Source organism: Pleurodeles waltl, chromosome 10 (genome assembly GCF_031143425.1).
Source record: "Pleurodeles waltl isolate 20211129_DDA chromosome 10, aPleWal1.hap1.20221129, whole genome shotgun sequence".
NCBI lineage: Eukaryota > Metazoa > Chordata > Amphibia > Caudata > Salamandridae > Pleurodeles > Pleurodeles waltl.
In genome coordinates, this window is record NC_090449.1 from 304,995,452 (window position 1) to 305,014,256 (window position 18,805).

The following is an 18,805-nucleotide window of genomic DNA, read 5'->3' on the forward strand; positions in this document are numbered from 1 at the left end:
CTGGCAGACGAATGGGTTATAGTTTCAGAAGTTGAGGAGAGAAGTGAGGCAAAACCTTATGGCATTACTGTAAGTGAGCAGACTAGTGCTAAACCATGCCTCCATATATATCTGTGGAAGTGTGCTGCAGTAGCAGTGGTTGGTCATGTGTGGTGCTTGACTTACTACTAGGTGAGCTGGAGTACAGCCAAGGCTGTTTTCTTCATTGTAGTTGAATTTTAACTGTATTTTGTGAAATGCAACTGTCTGACTCTTATGTGGTGATGTATTTTTGTGAGCAAGGCCCTCCCTAAACCCCTCCTTAAATTTCCATTCACCCGTCCCAGGTTTCCAACCACTCCACCCTGATACTTCCACATGTATTACTATATCCTTTGCTTACATGGACAAAAAAGATAAAAGAGACAGAAGTGGAGATCTCCCCCATAGGTTTGTGAATGTTCTTTTGTAGTATGTGAAGCAGTGCTACTCAAGGACTACTTTATGTACTCAAAATTGCCTTTTGTGCATTGGGCCTAGAGTGTATAACATGATCTAGTTAAAAAAAACAAAGAATATACAGTGTACTGTGCAACTCAGTATGTGAGAATCAACAGCATTCTGAGACTGAGTGAGAGAATGGTAAAGATGGTCCATGGAGTCCCGTAAGGCCCAGAGGGCCCAGACATAATTGGAAATGGCGTTATAAGAGACATCAGTTTTCTCCTGAGGTAATTACAGTATGCCAACAAATTAAAAAGCTACTTTTCAAACCTAATGTTGGGACAACCTTCAAAATCACTATCTGCAGTGCCGGAGCATTTTGAAAATCCACTGTGCTGTTCTTTGTGTGGATACTGGATGAAAGGCCAGCAGTCTTCCATAATGCTGTTGATGTTGCTGGTTGCAAAGCCAGCAAGGGATCGCCTGCAGGCATTGGAAGCGGAGCCCGAGGCCATAGTCTAACAATAAGCATATGGTGCTTTGGAGATTTCAGTGTGCCCTTTTAAAAGCACACAGACTGAGGATCAAGACAAGCGAATGCAACAGCGCGGCTATCCCACGGCCCGGCTGGAAACTATTGGGTATTGTATTCTGAGATGCTAAGTCTGTTTTTGAAATGGATCCAAAGGCTGTGACGCAAGCAATAAGTTGCAGCTTTCTGTAATGGATGAGGGGATGTGTCTGTGTTTGTATTTGTACGGAAATGAGAGGTCTGGGAAAGAAGAGGCGTTGCTTGAGGGTAGAGAAATTGATATGCTTCTCTGGTCAGGTTGCTCTCTTGACTGCTCAGCTGATGCGGAACTTGCTACAATATTCATGTTTGACCTTTTCAGAGATCACTGTTGTGTTACAGATTTAGCTAGCTCTGATCACTGGGCTGCCTGGTGTAGAATCCTGGCAGTCACTCCTTAAAATGCTTTCAGGCATGCACGTCCACTCACCAAAATAGCAAGGCCCAGATTTATGGGGTTTTGATGCAGGGCAGCACAGCAAGTCATCTTGCTGTGCTGTCCTGCGTCAAAGGGAAAGGGCAGTAATGCGCCTTATCTATGCAATACGGCTCATTGTTGTCCTTTCCCACTGCGCAGGCGCCATTTTGGCTGCCAAGCTCCAACGCAGGCACCTTTGCAGGATGGTGCAAGGGTGTCTGGGTTGTAGGCAGGATAGTTTTTGTTCAGGCAGGGGCACCTTCCTGCACAAAACAATCCTGGGAGGCCTTTTCCTCTTTCTATGTGTGCTGCAGAATGCAGCACACATAGAAAATGGGGTAAAAAGATATTTCTTCTTGTTGCACCCCCCTCCCCCCCATCCCTCTCCAGGGAGTCATAAGGTTTTTGGTGCATCCCCAGGTTTACAGGCTCGTGTAAATATGGGGATGCATCATCATCCTTGGCTGTTGCATTGAAACACCCACTGCAGCACCCATGGAACGCCTCCCTAACACAGAGTAAGACAACACAGAGATTTGCACTGCCTTACCTTACTCCATATCTATGAGGCCATTCAAAGCCACGCAAAGTAGCATTACGTGGCCTCCTAGATATGGTTGAAAGGTTTGCGATGCCTGACACAACAGTAGCGCAAGCCTCTCTTTAATATGCCCCTAAGGGTAGCACAAAGGACATACCATGCACTTTCATCCCCAAGACATTCAAAGGTTGGCCCCATCTGCCATTGTTAACCCCTCAGTACCCTCTCATTTGTTCCGCTGCTGCCATTTTGAGTCTGAGACCAGTGATGGAAAAGGCTGTGACAGGATCACAAAGCCAGGGTGGCAGCTGCTTTGCCTGACTATCCATGAGTGATGTGCATACACTGAGGCTGGTTGAATCCTCCTGCCAAATGTTTTTTTAACTAATGTGGGAGTGCATCAGCATATTCCAGTAAAAGTTACATTTTGTGGAATGCTGAGTAACTTAGGGCCTGATTTAGAACTCGATGAATGGGTAACTCCTTCATAACAGCAATGGATATCCCGTTCACTGAAATCTAAATCCCATCATGTCCTATGGGATTTAGATGTCGCTGGACGAGATACCTGTCACTGTTATGACGGACTAATCCGCCCGCTGAGTTCTAACTCAAGACCCTAAGGCCCATATTTATACTTTTTTTACGCCGCATTTTGACGCAAAAATGGTGCAAACTTACAAAATACAATTGTATTTTGCAAGTGTGTGCTGCTTTTGCGTCAAAAAATGGCGCAAATGCAGTGTTAAAAAAGTGTAAATATGGGCTTAGCTTTCTGTAGAACTCTCCGTAAACTGAGACGTCTATATGCTTTTAGAGCTTCTAAAATTGACGACTTGAGGGCCCTAAACACTGATGCGCCCTCAGTTCAGCCACGGAAGACATTAAGCAAAGAGCAGCCGCCCTCGACTCGAAGTTACTCCCCAATGAGAAGCCAGCTACCTACCAGATGAGGCCAAAGGTTAGCCAGTATACCAATTAAATGCACAGTAAATTGGCAGAAAGCATTGTTGTATTTGACGCTGATTTGCAAACTGCAATCTGTTTTGTTACAGTGCCATCACCAAGCCATGCGTTTTTGTCACTAGTCAGTATATTTTTAAATAGACTGAATTAGTTTTGTCATTAATCGATTTATTTGGTCAAAGATCAGTTTGTTTTTGACAGATTTCTTGGGTAAAAATGATTAACCAACCAGGGGACATTTCACATACCTGCTTTAGACTGTACATGTACTCTCCATGAGCCTATTTAAGTTTTAGGAATGCAAAAACTCCCGTTCCTTCCACCAAGGGCATCATATTGAGTGGTCCATTAGTCACTGGTAATTGGCTTCCAGCCTGCCAAAACACTAGCTCTCAGTGTTAAAAAATGTCTCATTACCAGTGTGTCCACTTATGAATGGGGACTAACCCTGGAAATCTGATTTAATGCACCAGGGTAAATAAATAGCTGGGGCCAGATTTACAAAGCAGTTGCGGTGTCATTGCATCACACAAGTCGATGCATGGCAATGCAAGTGCTTAAGTTAGATTTACAAAGTCATGCAATTCGATATTTGTATGGCCTTGGGTGACTTTTCACCCACAAAGTAACACAAAGCAGCATCAGTTGCTTCCTTGCTTTGTCCTTCATCCTGGAGGTGTTACAAGGGTGGAGCATGGACGTTCCTGTGCATTCACCCATATATTTTGATGTAAACCCAGATTTACTAAAGTCAGTAAACCTGGGTTTGCACCAAAATGGTGCGCCAATCCATCCGTGGTGTAACAAGGAGAAATACCTGTAGTTCACCTCGTAACTTCCTCTTTGCATGCGTGCTGCATTCTACAGCACATATTCAAGGAGGAATGCACCACTAAGGATAGCAGTTGTGTGGGAAGGTGCCCCTTCCTGCACAAAAACTATCCTGACCACAATGCAGACACTGCAGAAGTGCACCATGTCTTAGTAAATATGGCACATTTCTTCTCTGTCCCTTTCATGCAACAAAGCGCAGCAACTCCCTTCCTGCAGTGTGCGGAGTAAGTTTAGTAAATCTGGGCCCTAGAGTCTCCAGAGAAACGTTGTGACCTAACTCCTTGCTCATCGAAGATTACAGGCAGCACATACTGAGAGCATAACTATGATACAATTTGTGAAATAGATACCATTTTTAGACAAATGTATTTCACAATGAGATGTGTTATGTGAACTAGACAATAGAACTAGACGGTGACATGAAAAGTCATCCTAAAATGAATAGGGCACATATCCATCACGCAAATGTCAGAGCAGATCTTAACTTAACCTCAGCTTTTATTAAACGGACCGGTGACGCCTGCAAGCATTGCTCCAAGATGCTAAGCAAAGTAGAATGTTCCTTCTCGTCTGCTGTTGGAGCATCGCACCTTATCCTAAATCTGGCCCTTTTATGGGTTTTTGACAGCCTAGCGCCAATGCAGGCACAGTTGAAGCATGATGCAAGGGTCCCTGCGTTGCACACAGGATTGTTTTTGTGCAGGAAGGCACACCTTTCTGCACAAAAATAATCCTGTTAGAAATGGGGTCTCTAGTTGGCAGAGATATACACCCTTGTCCAAGTAGGGACCACAATCCTATTAAAGGTAAGTCACACACAATCCAAATTATCCTGTGCCCACCCTCTGGTAGCTTGGCACTGAGCAGTCAGGCTTAACTTAGAAGACAATGTGTAAAGTGTTTGTGCAATAACTCATGCAATAACACAGTGAGAACACCACAGAAAGACACCACACAGATTTAGAAAAATCTAAGATATTTATCTTTTTAAATGCAGATCAAAACGATCAAGATTTGATAAGGTATGCGTTGAAATATCACTTTTGAAATGATAAAAAGAGTCTTTAGTTCTTAAAAGCAACAATGGTCTCTTGCAAGCACAAAGTACCTGGTTTGCGTCAAAGTCACAAGTGCTGCGTCGATCCGTGGGCGATGCGGGGAAATTTGTGTCGCACTGCGTCGATTTCTCTAGCAGGATGTCGGGTTGCGTCGTTCTGGCTTGGCAATGCATCGATCCGGTGGGCGGTGTGTCGAAGTTCTGGTCGCAACGTTGGCACCGCGTGATCTCCACTCTGGGAGCTAGGCTGCATCGTTCTGGTTTGGCGATGCAGTGATTTTCTCACTGCTGGGCAGGCTGTGCGTCGATTCAGGCAGGCAGTGTGTAGATTTTCGCCACACAAGGAGTTTTTTTGCAGAGATGGTGTCTTTTTGGCCCTGAGAATTCAGAAAACAGGAGGCAAGCTCAATCCAGGCCCTTACAGAGCACTTCACAGCAGAGCCAGAGGCCAGCAAGGCAGCAGGGCAACAGCAAGGCACCAGGCCTTTACAGCAAAGCAGTCCAGGTGGGTCCTTTGGGCAGCCAGGCAGCGTCTCTTGGCAGGTTGCAGGTTCTGGTGCAGAATGTCTTCCCAAGAAGTGTATAATTTGGTAGTGTCAGGGATCCAGTTTATATACCCAAATGTGCATTTGAAGAGTGGCTTAGAAGTGCACAACGTCCCCTTTCAGTACAATCCTGTCTGCCAGGGTCCCAGTGCAGGTTTGGCAGTCCATTGTGTGAGGGCAGACTACTGTCCTTTGAAATGTAAGTGTAAGGCCCTCCACCCTTCCAGCCCAGGAAGACCCATTCAGTATGCAGATGTGTGCAGGTGTGACTGAGCATCCTGATTTTGTGGTTGTCTGGGTGAAATGCACAAGGGAGCTGTCACCCAGACCAGCCCAGACATGGACTGGAGACAGGCTGTAAGGCACAGAAGGATTTAAGTGCAGAGAAATGCTCACTTTCTAAAAGTAGCATTTCTAAAATAGAAATATGAAATCCAACCTCACCATTCAGCAGGATTTTGTGTTACCATTCTGGCCATACTAAATATGACCTGTTTTCCCCTTTCTAATCAGAATCTACCACTCAAACAGTTTATGAAGTTAGCCCTGATGTTAGCCTCTGAAGGGAGCAGGCCTCACAGCAGTGGAAAATGAATTTAGGAGTTTCCACTACCAGGACATATAAAACACACAGATATATGTCCTGTCTTTTACCTACACAGCACCTGTCCTCTGGGTTACCTAGGGCCTACCTTAGGGGTGACTTATATGTAGAAAAAGGAGAGTTTAAGGCTTGGCAAGTACTTTTAAGTACCAAGTGGAAGTGGCAGTGGAATTGCACACACAAGCCTTGCAATGGCAGGCCTGAGACATGGTTAAGGACTACTTTGGTGGGTGGCACAATCAGTGCTGCAGGCCCACTAGTAGCATTTATTTACAGGCCCTTGGCACATGTAGTGCACTTTACTATGGACTTCCAAGTAAATTAAATATGCCAACTGGGTATGAGCCAATGTCACCATGTTTTAAGAGAGAGAGCATATGCACTTTGTGCACTTTACAACTGCTATCCAGTGCTAGAGTCCTAAAACCAGAAAAAAACAGTGTAAAAAAAATGTAGGGAGGCAGGCAAAAAGTTGGGGGTGACCACCCTAAGCCCGTCAGATCTAACAAATCCTGATAGGCTTTTTCAGTGCTGCATTCTATAGCACACATGAAAAGAGGAAAAAAAGAGGAGGCGTATATTGTTTCTGTTCCTTTCTGTTGAGGAGGGACCAAGGACTGATTGATTCAACTTAATGGGTGCCCGTCCGCTGCTCCAGAGGTGTTTGAGGTACTGTTTTGTTCCTTTTAACTTTTAGTGCCCTGAAAACAGAAGGTGTGTGACTGGCAAAAACATGCCCACCAAGTTAAACATGATTGCAAAGTTTTATTTTCTCTAGTTAACTTTCTTTTATTTTGCCAAGTCTTCTTTTCTCACTTTGTCTCATGTTTTGTTTTGTTTTGTTTTGTTTTTTCTTGTGGGTGATCTTCTCAACATATCATGTTTATATTGTTCTAAATATTGCAAAGCAACTTTGTTTCTTTCCTATGTGTAATTTCTGAAATTATGCTTTAGCACATAATCATGCAGTACACCTTAATCCACCCCAATCCACACCATACCAATCCACCCCAATCTAATATGTCCCGCTCCAGTCCACCCCACTCAAGCCGGTGTACCCAGCCAAATCCACTCCCATCCAACCCACTCCAATGCAATCCAAACCAAACCACTCACCCACAATCCACCCCACCCCAATCCACCGCACTCCAGTCCACCCTAGTCCAATCCACCCCACACCAATCCACACAATCCAATCCACGCCAACCCAATCTGCCCCATTCCAATCCAATACACTGCACACCAATCCAATCCACCCTACACTATCCAGTCCTCCCAATTAATCCAATCCACCCCACACCAATCAATCCAAACCTCCCTACACCAATCAATCTTCCCCACACCAATCCAATCCATGTCACACAAATCCAGCCCACCTCACACAAATCCAGTCCACACCATCCAATCCAATATGCAGACTCCAATCTACCCCACTCCCAAATGCACCCCACTTGAATTCAGTCCAAACCAATCTGCCTCACTCCAATCCAGTCTACCTCACCCCAATTCAATCCACCCCACTCCAATACAATCCTCCCCACTTCAGTCAATCTACCACACACCAATCCAATCCACCTCACTCTAGTCCAGTTCACCTCAATCCAACCCATCCTCTTGAGCTGATTCAACCCATCCCAATTATCCAACCCACTTCTTTCCAATCCAACCCACCCTACTCCATTCAAATCCACCCCAATCCAATTCAATCAAACCAAACCACCCTACTCCAGTCCACCACACTTGAATCCAATACAATCCACAGCTCTCCAGTCCAATCCACCCCACTCCATCCCTGTCCATTCATCCAATTGACCCAACTCAAAAAATCCACCCACTCCTGTCCAGCCCACCCCACCCCAATCCACTCACTCCAGTTTCAGTCCAGTCCCCCATGATCTACCCCACTCTAATCCAGTCCACCCCACCCAAATCCAATCCACTCAATCCATTTGAGTCCACCCCACTCCAATAACCCAACTACAAAACAACCTATTACAATTCAGTCCACCCCAATCCAGTTCACCCCACCCCATTCCAACCCACACCAATCTACCACACCCCAGTTCAGTCCACCCCAATCCAATCCAATCAACCCCATCCCACTCCAATCCATTCCACTCCAATCCACCCCACTTCACTCCAATCCGGCCTATTTGCATTAGGCCAATTTGCCCCCCAGGGGGACAGAAACCACTAGACACCAGGGATTTTTTATTTTTTTGCAATTTAACGCAAGGAAGAAAGCCTACTAGATGCCAGGGATTTTTTTTTTTTAAATAGTGGGTTAGTGGCTACCAACCAGTATGGTGATGGTTATGCTCCCACCTCAACTGAAGGGGGTAACAGTCTTTCAGCTCATCCCTGCACACTAAAACATGTTATCCCACAGCAAGCAAGATGACATTTGATTATTTGGGGTTTTGGTTTTACATTTGGGCCATGAGAGCTTAGCTAACCCTCAAAATCGTCCCACTTGGAATGGTGAGGGCTGCACTTATTGGACTTTGGGACGTTGTGATGTAGAAAAATCTACGAGACTTAGACACATCTGAAAATGAAACATCTGGGTTAGTCCAGGGTGGTGTGCTTCACATGCACCCACACCATTTTCCTACCCACAATGCACTGCAAACCTCCAATTTTGCTGGAAATCACACATTTTTCCCACATTTGTGTGATGGAACCTTCTGGAATCTGCAGGCATCCACAAAATTTCTACCACCCAGCATTGTTGCATCTATTCTAATAAAAATTCTGCCCCACTTGTCAGCCTAAAATTTTTTTTTTTCCAAATAACCTTTTTGGACCTGCTTTGGTTCCTCCCAATTTTGACATGTTTTCAGCTCTTCCCTGTCACAGGCATTTGGCCCACCTACACAAGTGAAGTATCATTCTTACCTGGAGCCTGAGGAGAACCTTGGGTGGTAGCAAATTTGTTCCAGTGCGGTGATCCCACACAGAAATGTGGGAAAAATGTGATTTTTTAGCTAAATCTGTGTTAAGTTGAAAATTCTGGGTAAGAAAACACTGGGGGATCGACGGAAGTCACACCTCCCTGGCCTCCCTCGGGTGTCTAGTTTTCAAAAATGTTCGGGTTTAGTAGGGTCCCCTATATGGCTAATGAGCCCAAATCCAAAAACGCAGGCAGTTTTATTTTTGATCATTTTGATGTGTCCAGATAGTGTTTTGGGGCATTTCCTTTCGCAGGCACTAGGCCTACCCACACAATTGAGGTACCATTTTTATTGGGAGGCATGGAGGAATGCTGGGTAAAAGGAAATTTGTGGCTCATCTCAGATTCCAGAACTTTCTGTCATGGAAATGTGAGGGAAAAGTGTTTTTTGAGCCAAATTTTGAGGTTTGCAAAGGACTCTGGGTAACGTACCTGGTGAGAGCCCCCACAAGTCACCCCTTCTTTGATTCCCCTAGGTGTCTAGTTTAGAAAAATGCACAGTTTTGGTAGGATTCCTTAGGTGCCGGCTGTAATAGAGCTGTTTTTGCAAAGTGCCTAGGTGTGGATTTTGTCCTCTGTTTTCTTTGGTTAAATGTGAAGTGTCCGCGTTGTGTTTTGGGGCATTTTTTTTTGCGGGCACTAGGCCTACCCACACAAGTGAGGTACCACTTTTGAACCTTGTGAGAGCCCCACAAGTCACCCCATCTTGGATTCCCCTAGGTGTGTAGTTGTCAAAAATGCACAGGTTTGGTAGGTTTTCCTAGGTGCTGGCTGAGCTGGAGCTCAAAATGCACAGCTAGGCACTTTCCCGTCAGTTTTCAATGTAAAAATGTGATGTGTCCATGTTGCGTTTCATGTCGCGGGCACTAGGCCTACCCACGCAAGAGAGGTACTATTCTTATCGGGAGACTTGGGGAAATACAGAATAGCAGAACAAGTGTTATTGCCCCTTGTCTTAGTCTTACATTTGGAAGGAACAAATGTAGAGAGTGTGTAAAATAGATGTCTATTTGAGAAATGCCCTGTAATTCACATGCTAGTAGGGGCACCCCGTAATACAGGGATGTGCAAATAACCACTGTTTCTCAACACTTTATCTTCTGTCCATTTTGGAAATGCAAAGTTTATCTTGATACCTATTTTTCACTATTTATATTTCAGCAAATTAATTGCTGTATACCCATTATAGAATAAAAATCCATTGCAAGGTGCATCTCATTTTATGGCTCTGGGTACCTAGGGTTCTTGATGACCCTACAAGCCCTATATATCACCCCAACCAGAAGAGTCTAGCAGACGAAACGGTATATTGCTTTAAAAAATCTGACATTGCAGGAAAAAGTTACAGAGTAAAACATGGAGAAAAATGCCTGTTTTTCCACCACAATTTCAATATTTTTTTATTTCAGCTGTTATTTTCCATAGGAAAAACTAAAAGGATCTACACAAAGAACCCCTTCAGAATTTTGTCCACTTTTCAGAAATATTTAGATTTCTGGGGTCCAGCATTCGTTTCACACCCATTTCCGTCACTAACTGGAAGGAGGCTGAAAGCACAAAAAATTGTAAAAGTGGGGTATGTCCCAGTAAAGTGCCAAAATTGTGTTGAAAAATGTGGTTTTCTGATTCAAGTCTGCCTGTTCCTGAAAGCTGGGAAGATGGTGATTTTAGAACCGCAAACCCTTTGTTGATGTCATTTTCAGGGAAAAACCACAAGCCTTCTTCTGCAGCGCTTTTTTCCCATTTTCTTTTTTTTAAACAAACTTTTTGCTGTATTTTGGCTACTTTCTTGGTCTCCTCCAGGGAAACCCACAAACTCTGGGTACCTCTAGTATCCTTGGGATGTTGGAAAAAAAGATGCAAATTTGGCGTGGGTAGCTTATGTGGACCAAAAATTACGAGGGCCTAAGCGCCAACTGCCCCAAATAGCCAAAAAAAGGCCTGGCACCCAAGGGGTAGAGGCCTGGCAGCGAAGGGATTAAATATTATTGTAAATCATTTTATATGTTTACTTTAAATGTAGGGGAAAAAAATACTACCACACTATTACATTAATTTGGAAATAAATATTTACATAATTTACACACAAAAAGTAAAACGTTTGTAATTACCTAATATGTATTACAAATTACAAAAAAGATTTGTTTGAAATTTATTTGATTTTTCAATTAAAAAGGGTTATGAGAATATGCTCTCAATCAGTATTTATTTTTAGAATGTGTATATATATATATATATATATATATATGTGTGTATATAACATTCGATTTAATTCTTTTTTTTTTTTTTGAAAAGTTGAAATAAATTATTTTATTTTAACATTACTTATAATGGTCTATTTTAAGTCCCTGTCGCCATTATTTTCTATGGGAGGGTGTTGCAGTATCAGTGGCTGGACATGTGTGGTGCTGGGCTTACAAGTGATCCTTTTTGGCAGTAGTAAATTACGCTCATACAGTTGGCTCTACCCCATGATTCAATGGGAGGAGACATAAATCTACACTTTTGAGTAGCTTTACACTTGTAAATGGTGAATATCCGAAAGTAGTAAAGTTAATCAAAAGTGTAAGAGTAAACTTACATATGTAGATTACTCATGATTGAAAGTTACCTTTGTGAATAGCCCCCAAAGATTTGTTTGGTCCTATCCAAATCATTCATATTGTGTCTTAACCTCAGTGTGCCACATTGGAACGTCTTCAGCCTCTTTTTGAAGCATCTCATACTTTTGATATCATAATATGTTTTGAGCAGTGAAATGCACACCTTTGCACCCTCCCAGTGGGAGCAGTCTGACCCACTTCTATTTCAGTGGTACTGACAAACAGCCATGGATCTAAATCTGTTTAATGTATCTGCCACTCAAACAGGAGATCTTCAGTGGTTCCATCTATAATATCATGTGGGCTGGATGGTGTTGTACACCTGTTATTGCAGACTATCTATCACCCATAGTGTTTTGCTCCTGAGGATAGAATGGGTATTAATGGAGAACAAAATAAAACATGTATTTCGTTTTCTCTATAACTTGTAGTTCACTTCTGGTAAAAACCGGATCCAGGTGGTTCAGTTAATGTAAAGTGCAAAAGCAACAAAACCACACAGTACTTTGTAGATCTTTGGTCTACCAAATGATATTCAACCATATCTGTCCCCCCAACATCCGTGACTTAGGGAGTAGGCAGAAAATTAAAATACCTCCACTTTGATCTATCCCTTTAACATCAGCGAGCCTGACCCTCACTAAAAGGGCCTCCAGCACCCTTACAACCCTCGTTCACTTATGTGTCCATCCACCCTTCCATCCATCTTTTCACCACTCTGTCATCATCCTTTCGCCATTTCATTATTTCTTCCATTCTATCTGTTCCCCATCCATCTTTTAACCCAGGGCTACTCGCAAGCGTTTTCCAAGGGAACAAAATGTTTGGTCAGTGATGTGACCAGGGCCACATAGCTGCCAGCAGAGAGTTGGCCATGGCTAAGGGTGCTGTAGTGGTTAGGTAGGAGTAGGGGAAGTAAAGCATATACACATTTAGTGGCTGAACTGCATAATGTGAAACCAGAAAACATGGGACTAATCCCAGGTTCATTGCTTTACCAAATTGTGTGATCTTAGGCAAACAATGTATTCCCCTTTCCCTCTGTTTTCTTCATTATCGCTTATAAAAGGACCTCAAAAGCATAACTTCTGGATGTTCACCTTACAGGACCTTCTCTCTTGTTTGGTTTAGTAAGGTGTAATGATGTTCATAATAGAAACCAAGGCCACCCAAAGAGTGCACATAACAACTGATGTGCCTCTTAGTTCACTCTTGGCATTTTTTATCAGGATGGGAGGAAGAAAGGATATGACTAAATTCTTTTTTTTTTAAATTACTTAAAAAAATATTTCTTAATGTAGTGATATATGATGGACTAAGGTGAGATGGTTCTGCATGTTAATGAAATACACTTTTTGAATTTTGAAGAGTCATTATCGTATTTTTACACTTTTGCTGCAAGGTGCCTTGTATTATGAAAGTTTTCCTGAAGTTAAGGTGCAAGATACCCTACTTACTTCCTTTCTTTAACTTCAGTTAACCTTTAAATAAATACTTGCTTGTTTAGTTAACATCTTTTTACTGTTAGTGCTGAGTGGACTAACAGCAGCCCAGGGGACCGCGTGTAAAGATAAGAAAGGCCGCATGAGGCCCCCTGGCTGTACTTTGAGTATCACTGCTTTAACCAGCCTGACTTTCCTTTCAGTTATGTGCCCTTTCACCCTTCGATTCATCCATTATGTGACCCATCATACATCCATTCAGATTTCCAGCATGATACCTATGCATCCATGCTTTTACTCATTCATCCATCCGTTCACCCATCTTTCATTTTATCACCTCCGCCTATCCACCCACCTCCTTCTTTGAATTTTCCCCATCCATCATACTTTCACCCTTTCGTTCATCAACATATCCATGTATTCATCCAGCCTTTCAACTATTCTTTAATCCATCTAGGCTTTCACCCTTCTGTCCATCATTCCATTCATCCACCTATCCCTTAACTCTTCCATTATCTATAAATCCTTTTGCCTTTCCTTTTTTCTTTTCGCTTACTCCTTCCATTCACTTTTCCTTCCTTTCACCCTTCCTTCTCTCTTTTTTTTTCCGTATCTGCTTTTTTTCCTTTAGTCCCCTTACTTTTTAGGTTTTGCCTAATCGTGCGCATGCATGTTCTGTGAAAGCTATTGTTCTTAAAAAATATCCTAAAAGGGGCTTAGAGCCCACCCATTACTTACCTCTACTCACCATTGGTTGGCTCCTAGTCACTCACGTTTCTGTACTTACTATTGTTCAGCACCTCCTCCTCACCTCAGCTTCTGCCTGGGGCTTCTCTGCGTATCCAGGCCATGGAGCATGGCCCAAGTACAGCTTCCTGTGGCCAGTGTTCTTCCACTGTCAGCAGGCTCCTGCAGGTACTGTGGTGCTGACCTTGTACATCCACTCTCATTGATTTCATGTTCAAAATGAACTCTCCTTCAACCCACCCGTATTTACCCACGACCCCTTTTCCCCAACGTATTTTCATTGTATTTGTGACCTGTTTCCCTCCCCCAAAAATGTGCCACCCTCAATGTTTTTTTACATGTTGCACACCCACGTGGGCTGCTGTGCAACGTGGCTTAAGGGAAAAAAAATTGCTATTACGTGGTCAAAGCTGGCCGTTCTGTAGCACTTTTTTGTTTTACTTTAAGCCATGCTGCATAGCATCTCGTGCTGCTGTGCAACAGGTAAACAACAAATTGGCTAAATCAATAGATTACACATAGAGGAAACCGATTGGCATAGCATTGCTTGTTTTTCTTACTTTTATTGCTCCCCGTGTTTCTAGTTACCGCTCGTTCTCTGCTCTCCTCATTTACTTCATTTCTGCTTCTCATTCACTAGGCTTGGCTTATCGGTTATGGTTTTTCCATACAACAGTACTCACGAGAACGTGATCTGCTTGATCCTCTGTGTTATGCTTCTAAGGATGCTGTGATGAGGACCCTGTGTATCCATTAGGAACAGAATTGCACTTCACTAAGACATTTGTATATGCCACCCCCACAATGAATCCATGACGCAATCACACTGGATACTGCGCAAAAAAAACTTTCATGCATGTCCCTCACATGTATGGCATTTATCGCATTTACCATCCGTCCTTTTCACAAAACAGCTAAAAGCCGTTATACTGTGCACCGTGCTAAATAAACAAAGTAAAAGTATTGCTTAAAGGACAAATGATTAATGTAAGTCTAATAAAAACCCTTGTTTCATTGTGAATGTAATAAACAAATCACACGTATGTTTACTCAGCCTACAGGGAGCCTCAATTGGGGTGAATGGCGCCAAAGCTCTAGCTGAGGCCTTGATACTGAACCGGAGCCTCAGCACCCTAGAGTAAGTAATGGAACGTCGGTGTTTCAGATATATGTAGAAAACATGTTTTGATCCTTTTATTGCTCAAAAGGCAGTGGTAGAAAAATCAGTAGTTCACATTGATAAGTGAAATATGTAAATTATTTTACATTTGCCTGTGAAATGTGAATTTCATCATCATGTCAGCCCACAAACCACTCTGGAGAGCTTCAACATGGTTAGGGCTATAACAATTAGATTATCTAAACTATGCAGAAAAAATGTACTTTATGTGGCACATTCTCTGGCAGTATTAGTATTATCCGTTTGAGCTAGAATCATTTTTATTTTTAAATTCTGTGACGAATCGTGGGAACTTTGGTAAACCTTAATTATGCGGTTACACTGCGGTCACAGAATCACCTAAATCCACTGACCTTCCTATTTCCCATTGTTTTATCAACAATGTATTCAGGTTGACAAAGGCGGCTACGCCGAAACGCGTTCCTGTTCTGTTTAATAAATCTTCGGTTTAACCATCGTGGAGTGCTGGAAGCCTTAATGACATTTTAAGGTGTAGTGTTTGATTTATAGACGCGGTGGCGCGCGTCCGATTCTAGCACCATTGGCCTTCTGGTGCAGGGAGAGAAACGCCCAACGAAGTGTTCATATATATATATATATATATATATATATATATATATATATATATACATAGGAACCCCCTGGGAGCCTTCCTTTGCAAAAAAAACATGTTTTTAATTCACAGCAAAATTTTAGAATATTGGCGAATTTTATTGTGACGTAAAAAAAAAAAAAAAGGTGTGGTCTCCCGTGCTTGTTTTAATGAAGCCCCTGGGTGGGCCATGTCCCGGGGGCATGGGTATTAAATTAAAACCATGGAGGGGGGGCATGGGACCCCACCTCCAAGGGATTTCTCAAAGCCTGCGAACGAACTACCTTCCCAGGGCTACATTAAAAAAATATATAGTGGGGCGCACTGCCTGGGGGGTCAACCAGATCCCCGGTACTTTTTCTGAAAAAGGGATGGGGGCGCACAGACCCTCCTCCTTGGGCTTTCAAATGCCCTGGGGACCACCACATCTTTAGGGCCAAACAGAGCATAAAGGAGGGGTCCGCAAGGACACCTGAACCCGAGGACAACCACCTCCCCTGGGCCAAATACAATATTTAAAAAAATGGAAGGGGGGCTGTGAGTTACAGTTACATTAGGGCGCAAGTTATAGTTACTTGAAATAACCATAACTGCTGAATTTCTATGGTCTTGTGTGAGTAAATTCAAAACCTAACTATAACGTCCCAGTAACCTTCAGTTTTTTTAAGTGAATATACATATGTACATACATACACACCCACATACACTATTTGAAGGCAGATTAGGACAATTAAACACAGCTAGTCTTCTGCCCTTTTTTCTCTTCACTTATCATAGATGCCATAAGCTTTCTGCCATTATCCCTACTTTTCAGCTACTGTTCTTATCTGTGATACAGATAAGGTGCCTGAAATAATTGGAATCCCTGTCATACAATTCGATAAACACGAATATGCAGGAATTGTGCAAATACATTGTAAAAACAGTGGGATCAAGAAACTTAAATACATTACAGGTGTGGTTAAAGATTCATAAAATCTCATTGACAGCTGGAACAGATATTTCATGGACATGTAAAGTTGAATTTGTCCCACTAAAGTATACGTGGACAAGGGATATAGCATTTGAGAAACACGTTTACAGCAATAAGAGGGTCGTCACCCAATTAAGAAGGCAATTAAAGATTCCCCAAGAGGGACCAGTAAGGATGGGAAATGTTTTTGATGAAATGTGAGAAGTGTTAGCTAAGCACACTTTCACAAACCTGCACTACATTATGTTTTTAAGCTAGGGTACCATCATTAAATTGAATGATAAATATGTTGGCAATAGTGTGCTCTAAAAAGCAATAAAAAGAATATACCAAACAATAAATGTAGTGAAACGAAAGCTGACAAACTTTGAGGAACTTATGTAAGGGAAATGTGAAACAAGGAGTCTGATAGCAAAAGGGCAGAACATTTTCCTGATGACACCCAAGGGATAAAGAAGGTTGGACCAATACGTTAGCCAATACATGGGCCAATGTTGTGGAATCCTATAGGTTTGCATACTAGAATAACCGACTCCATGTTACATTTCAAACTTTAATATATGGGATAAGGGATCCTTATGTAAACCATCAGGATATTGCAAGGCACTGAGCATTTATTTGGCCATGTAGAGGAGCGAGGCCTAAGGTATTTTATTCCTTATAATACAAGATCATTTTCTCAGAAAACCTCTAAAGTCATTGGTCTCTTGTTTGTTCCTTCTCCTAAAAGTGTATGGTTGCTGAAATGTAGAATAAAATGGTGTACGTAATCTCAAAATAGACACTCCTTATCACAGTATCCTCTGACCCCAGTCTCAGTGCTCTCCCCTGCTGCCTCTGCCTTACTCCTCGTGTCTGCTGCCCAACTGCAGCATATGATGCCACCGGTTCAATCCCGTGGTCAGCTTGGACTGACTCATCACCTTGTGTGTTTGCTGTTCCGGTAATTTGTTTTGTAAAGTATAATTATATTTTCTGGACCATCAGTTGCTTTTTTCTGTTTTGCCTCCTTGCTGTGCCCCGTTGTTGCCTGAACTTTGTCCTTTTTTCCTGCAGTTTTTTACCCTCCCCCACCCGCCTCCCTTCCAGCCCCTCCCACCTCCCAGAACTACTTATGGAGAACACTGCACAACCACCAGTGAGTAGAATTTGACCTGGGTCTCAGCACTCTCCTCTGCTGCCTCTGCCTTGCTCCTCGTGTCTGGTGCCTTGCTGCAGCACGAGGCCCCCAGTTCGATCCCGGGGTCCATCTGAACTGACTCACCACCTTGTGTGATTGCTGTCACAGTAATAGTTTTTTGTAAAGTGTAATTATAGTCTTGTTTTTCTGGACCCATAGTTGCCCCGTTTTATTTTCCCTCCTTTCTGTACCCTGTTGTTGCCTGTACACTGTCCATTTTTCCAGCTGTTTTTTTCCCTCCCTTCCCCCGCTTGCTACCCACTTGCCTCCCTGCCACCCTCTCCCACCTCCCAGGACTACTAATGGAGTCCTCTTTTTGAAATGTCCTCCAACTCCAGTTCACTTGCTGGAGCACTTGGACTCTGCCAACTGTGAGTCTTGCCCTGCCAAGTGGTGTCAATCCAGTCCTGGGCCCTTGGAAGGGGGTATAAAGTGCTTCTCCAGTATAAATCAACACATCAACATCGTTGCACCACTCAGAACCTGCGCGTCTCCATCAATGTCGATGCATCTTCACTGCTGCGAGGATCAAGGATATTGCATCGCTGACAGCGCAGCTCATTGCTTCAATTTCCGACGCATCCCGACTTTGTGCGGCTTGGAACCGATGCATTATCTACATCCTAAGGACCAGCAATGGCGTCTCGCTCCCGTGCTCCTCGGATCTCCCTCAGCATTGATACAAACAAGGTACTTTTGTAGTGGACCTAGGCTGGTCCCTGTATCTGACCCAGGCTCCATCGCAGCCGGCCTGAAATTTCAGATTTGACCCGGTCTAGATCATCCAGTTAGCACCAGCTGCCGCTTTATGCTTTAAAGCACTACATTTCAGTTTATTAATTGAAAATTTGTATCTCAAGTTCTTCTTATGGGTTTTGTTAATTAAATTAAGCTCTATTATTCTAACCAGGTGTGGTATCTTTTTTGTGGTATTTTCACTGGTTTACTGTTTGTTGCACGCATACTTAACATATTGCCTCTTCGGTTAAGCCTAACTGCTCAATGCCAAGCTGCAATAGGATGAGCACTAATAATTTAGAGTGTATTTGTGACTTACCCTAACTAGGATTGTGGTTCATGCTTGGACAAGGTGCATACCTCATCTCTCTACTGAAGAGGCAATTTTCAGTTTTATGCCCCTCAGAACTCAGTTGGATCTCTCTGTCTAAACTCTCC

General features: G+C 43.0%; 1 protein-coding gene across 1 annotated transcript in view; it reads left to right on the forward strand.

Moving 5' to 3' along the window:
• Positions 1-18,805, forward strand: part of NLRC3 (NLR family CARD domain containing 3) — a 376,757-nt gene that overhangs the window by 293,441 nt on the left and 64,511 nt on the right. The window contains 1 exon segment of the mRNA XM_069209220.1: positions 14,759-14,842. Coding sequence (XP_069065321.1) covers positions 14,759-14,842 — 84 coding nt within the window.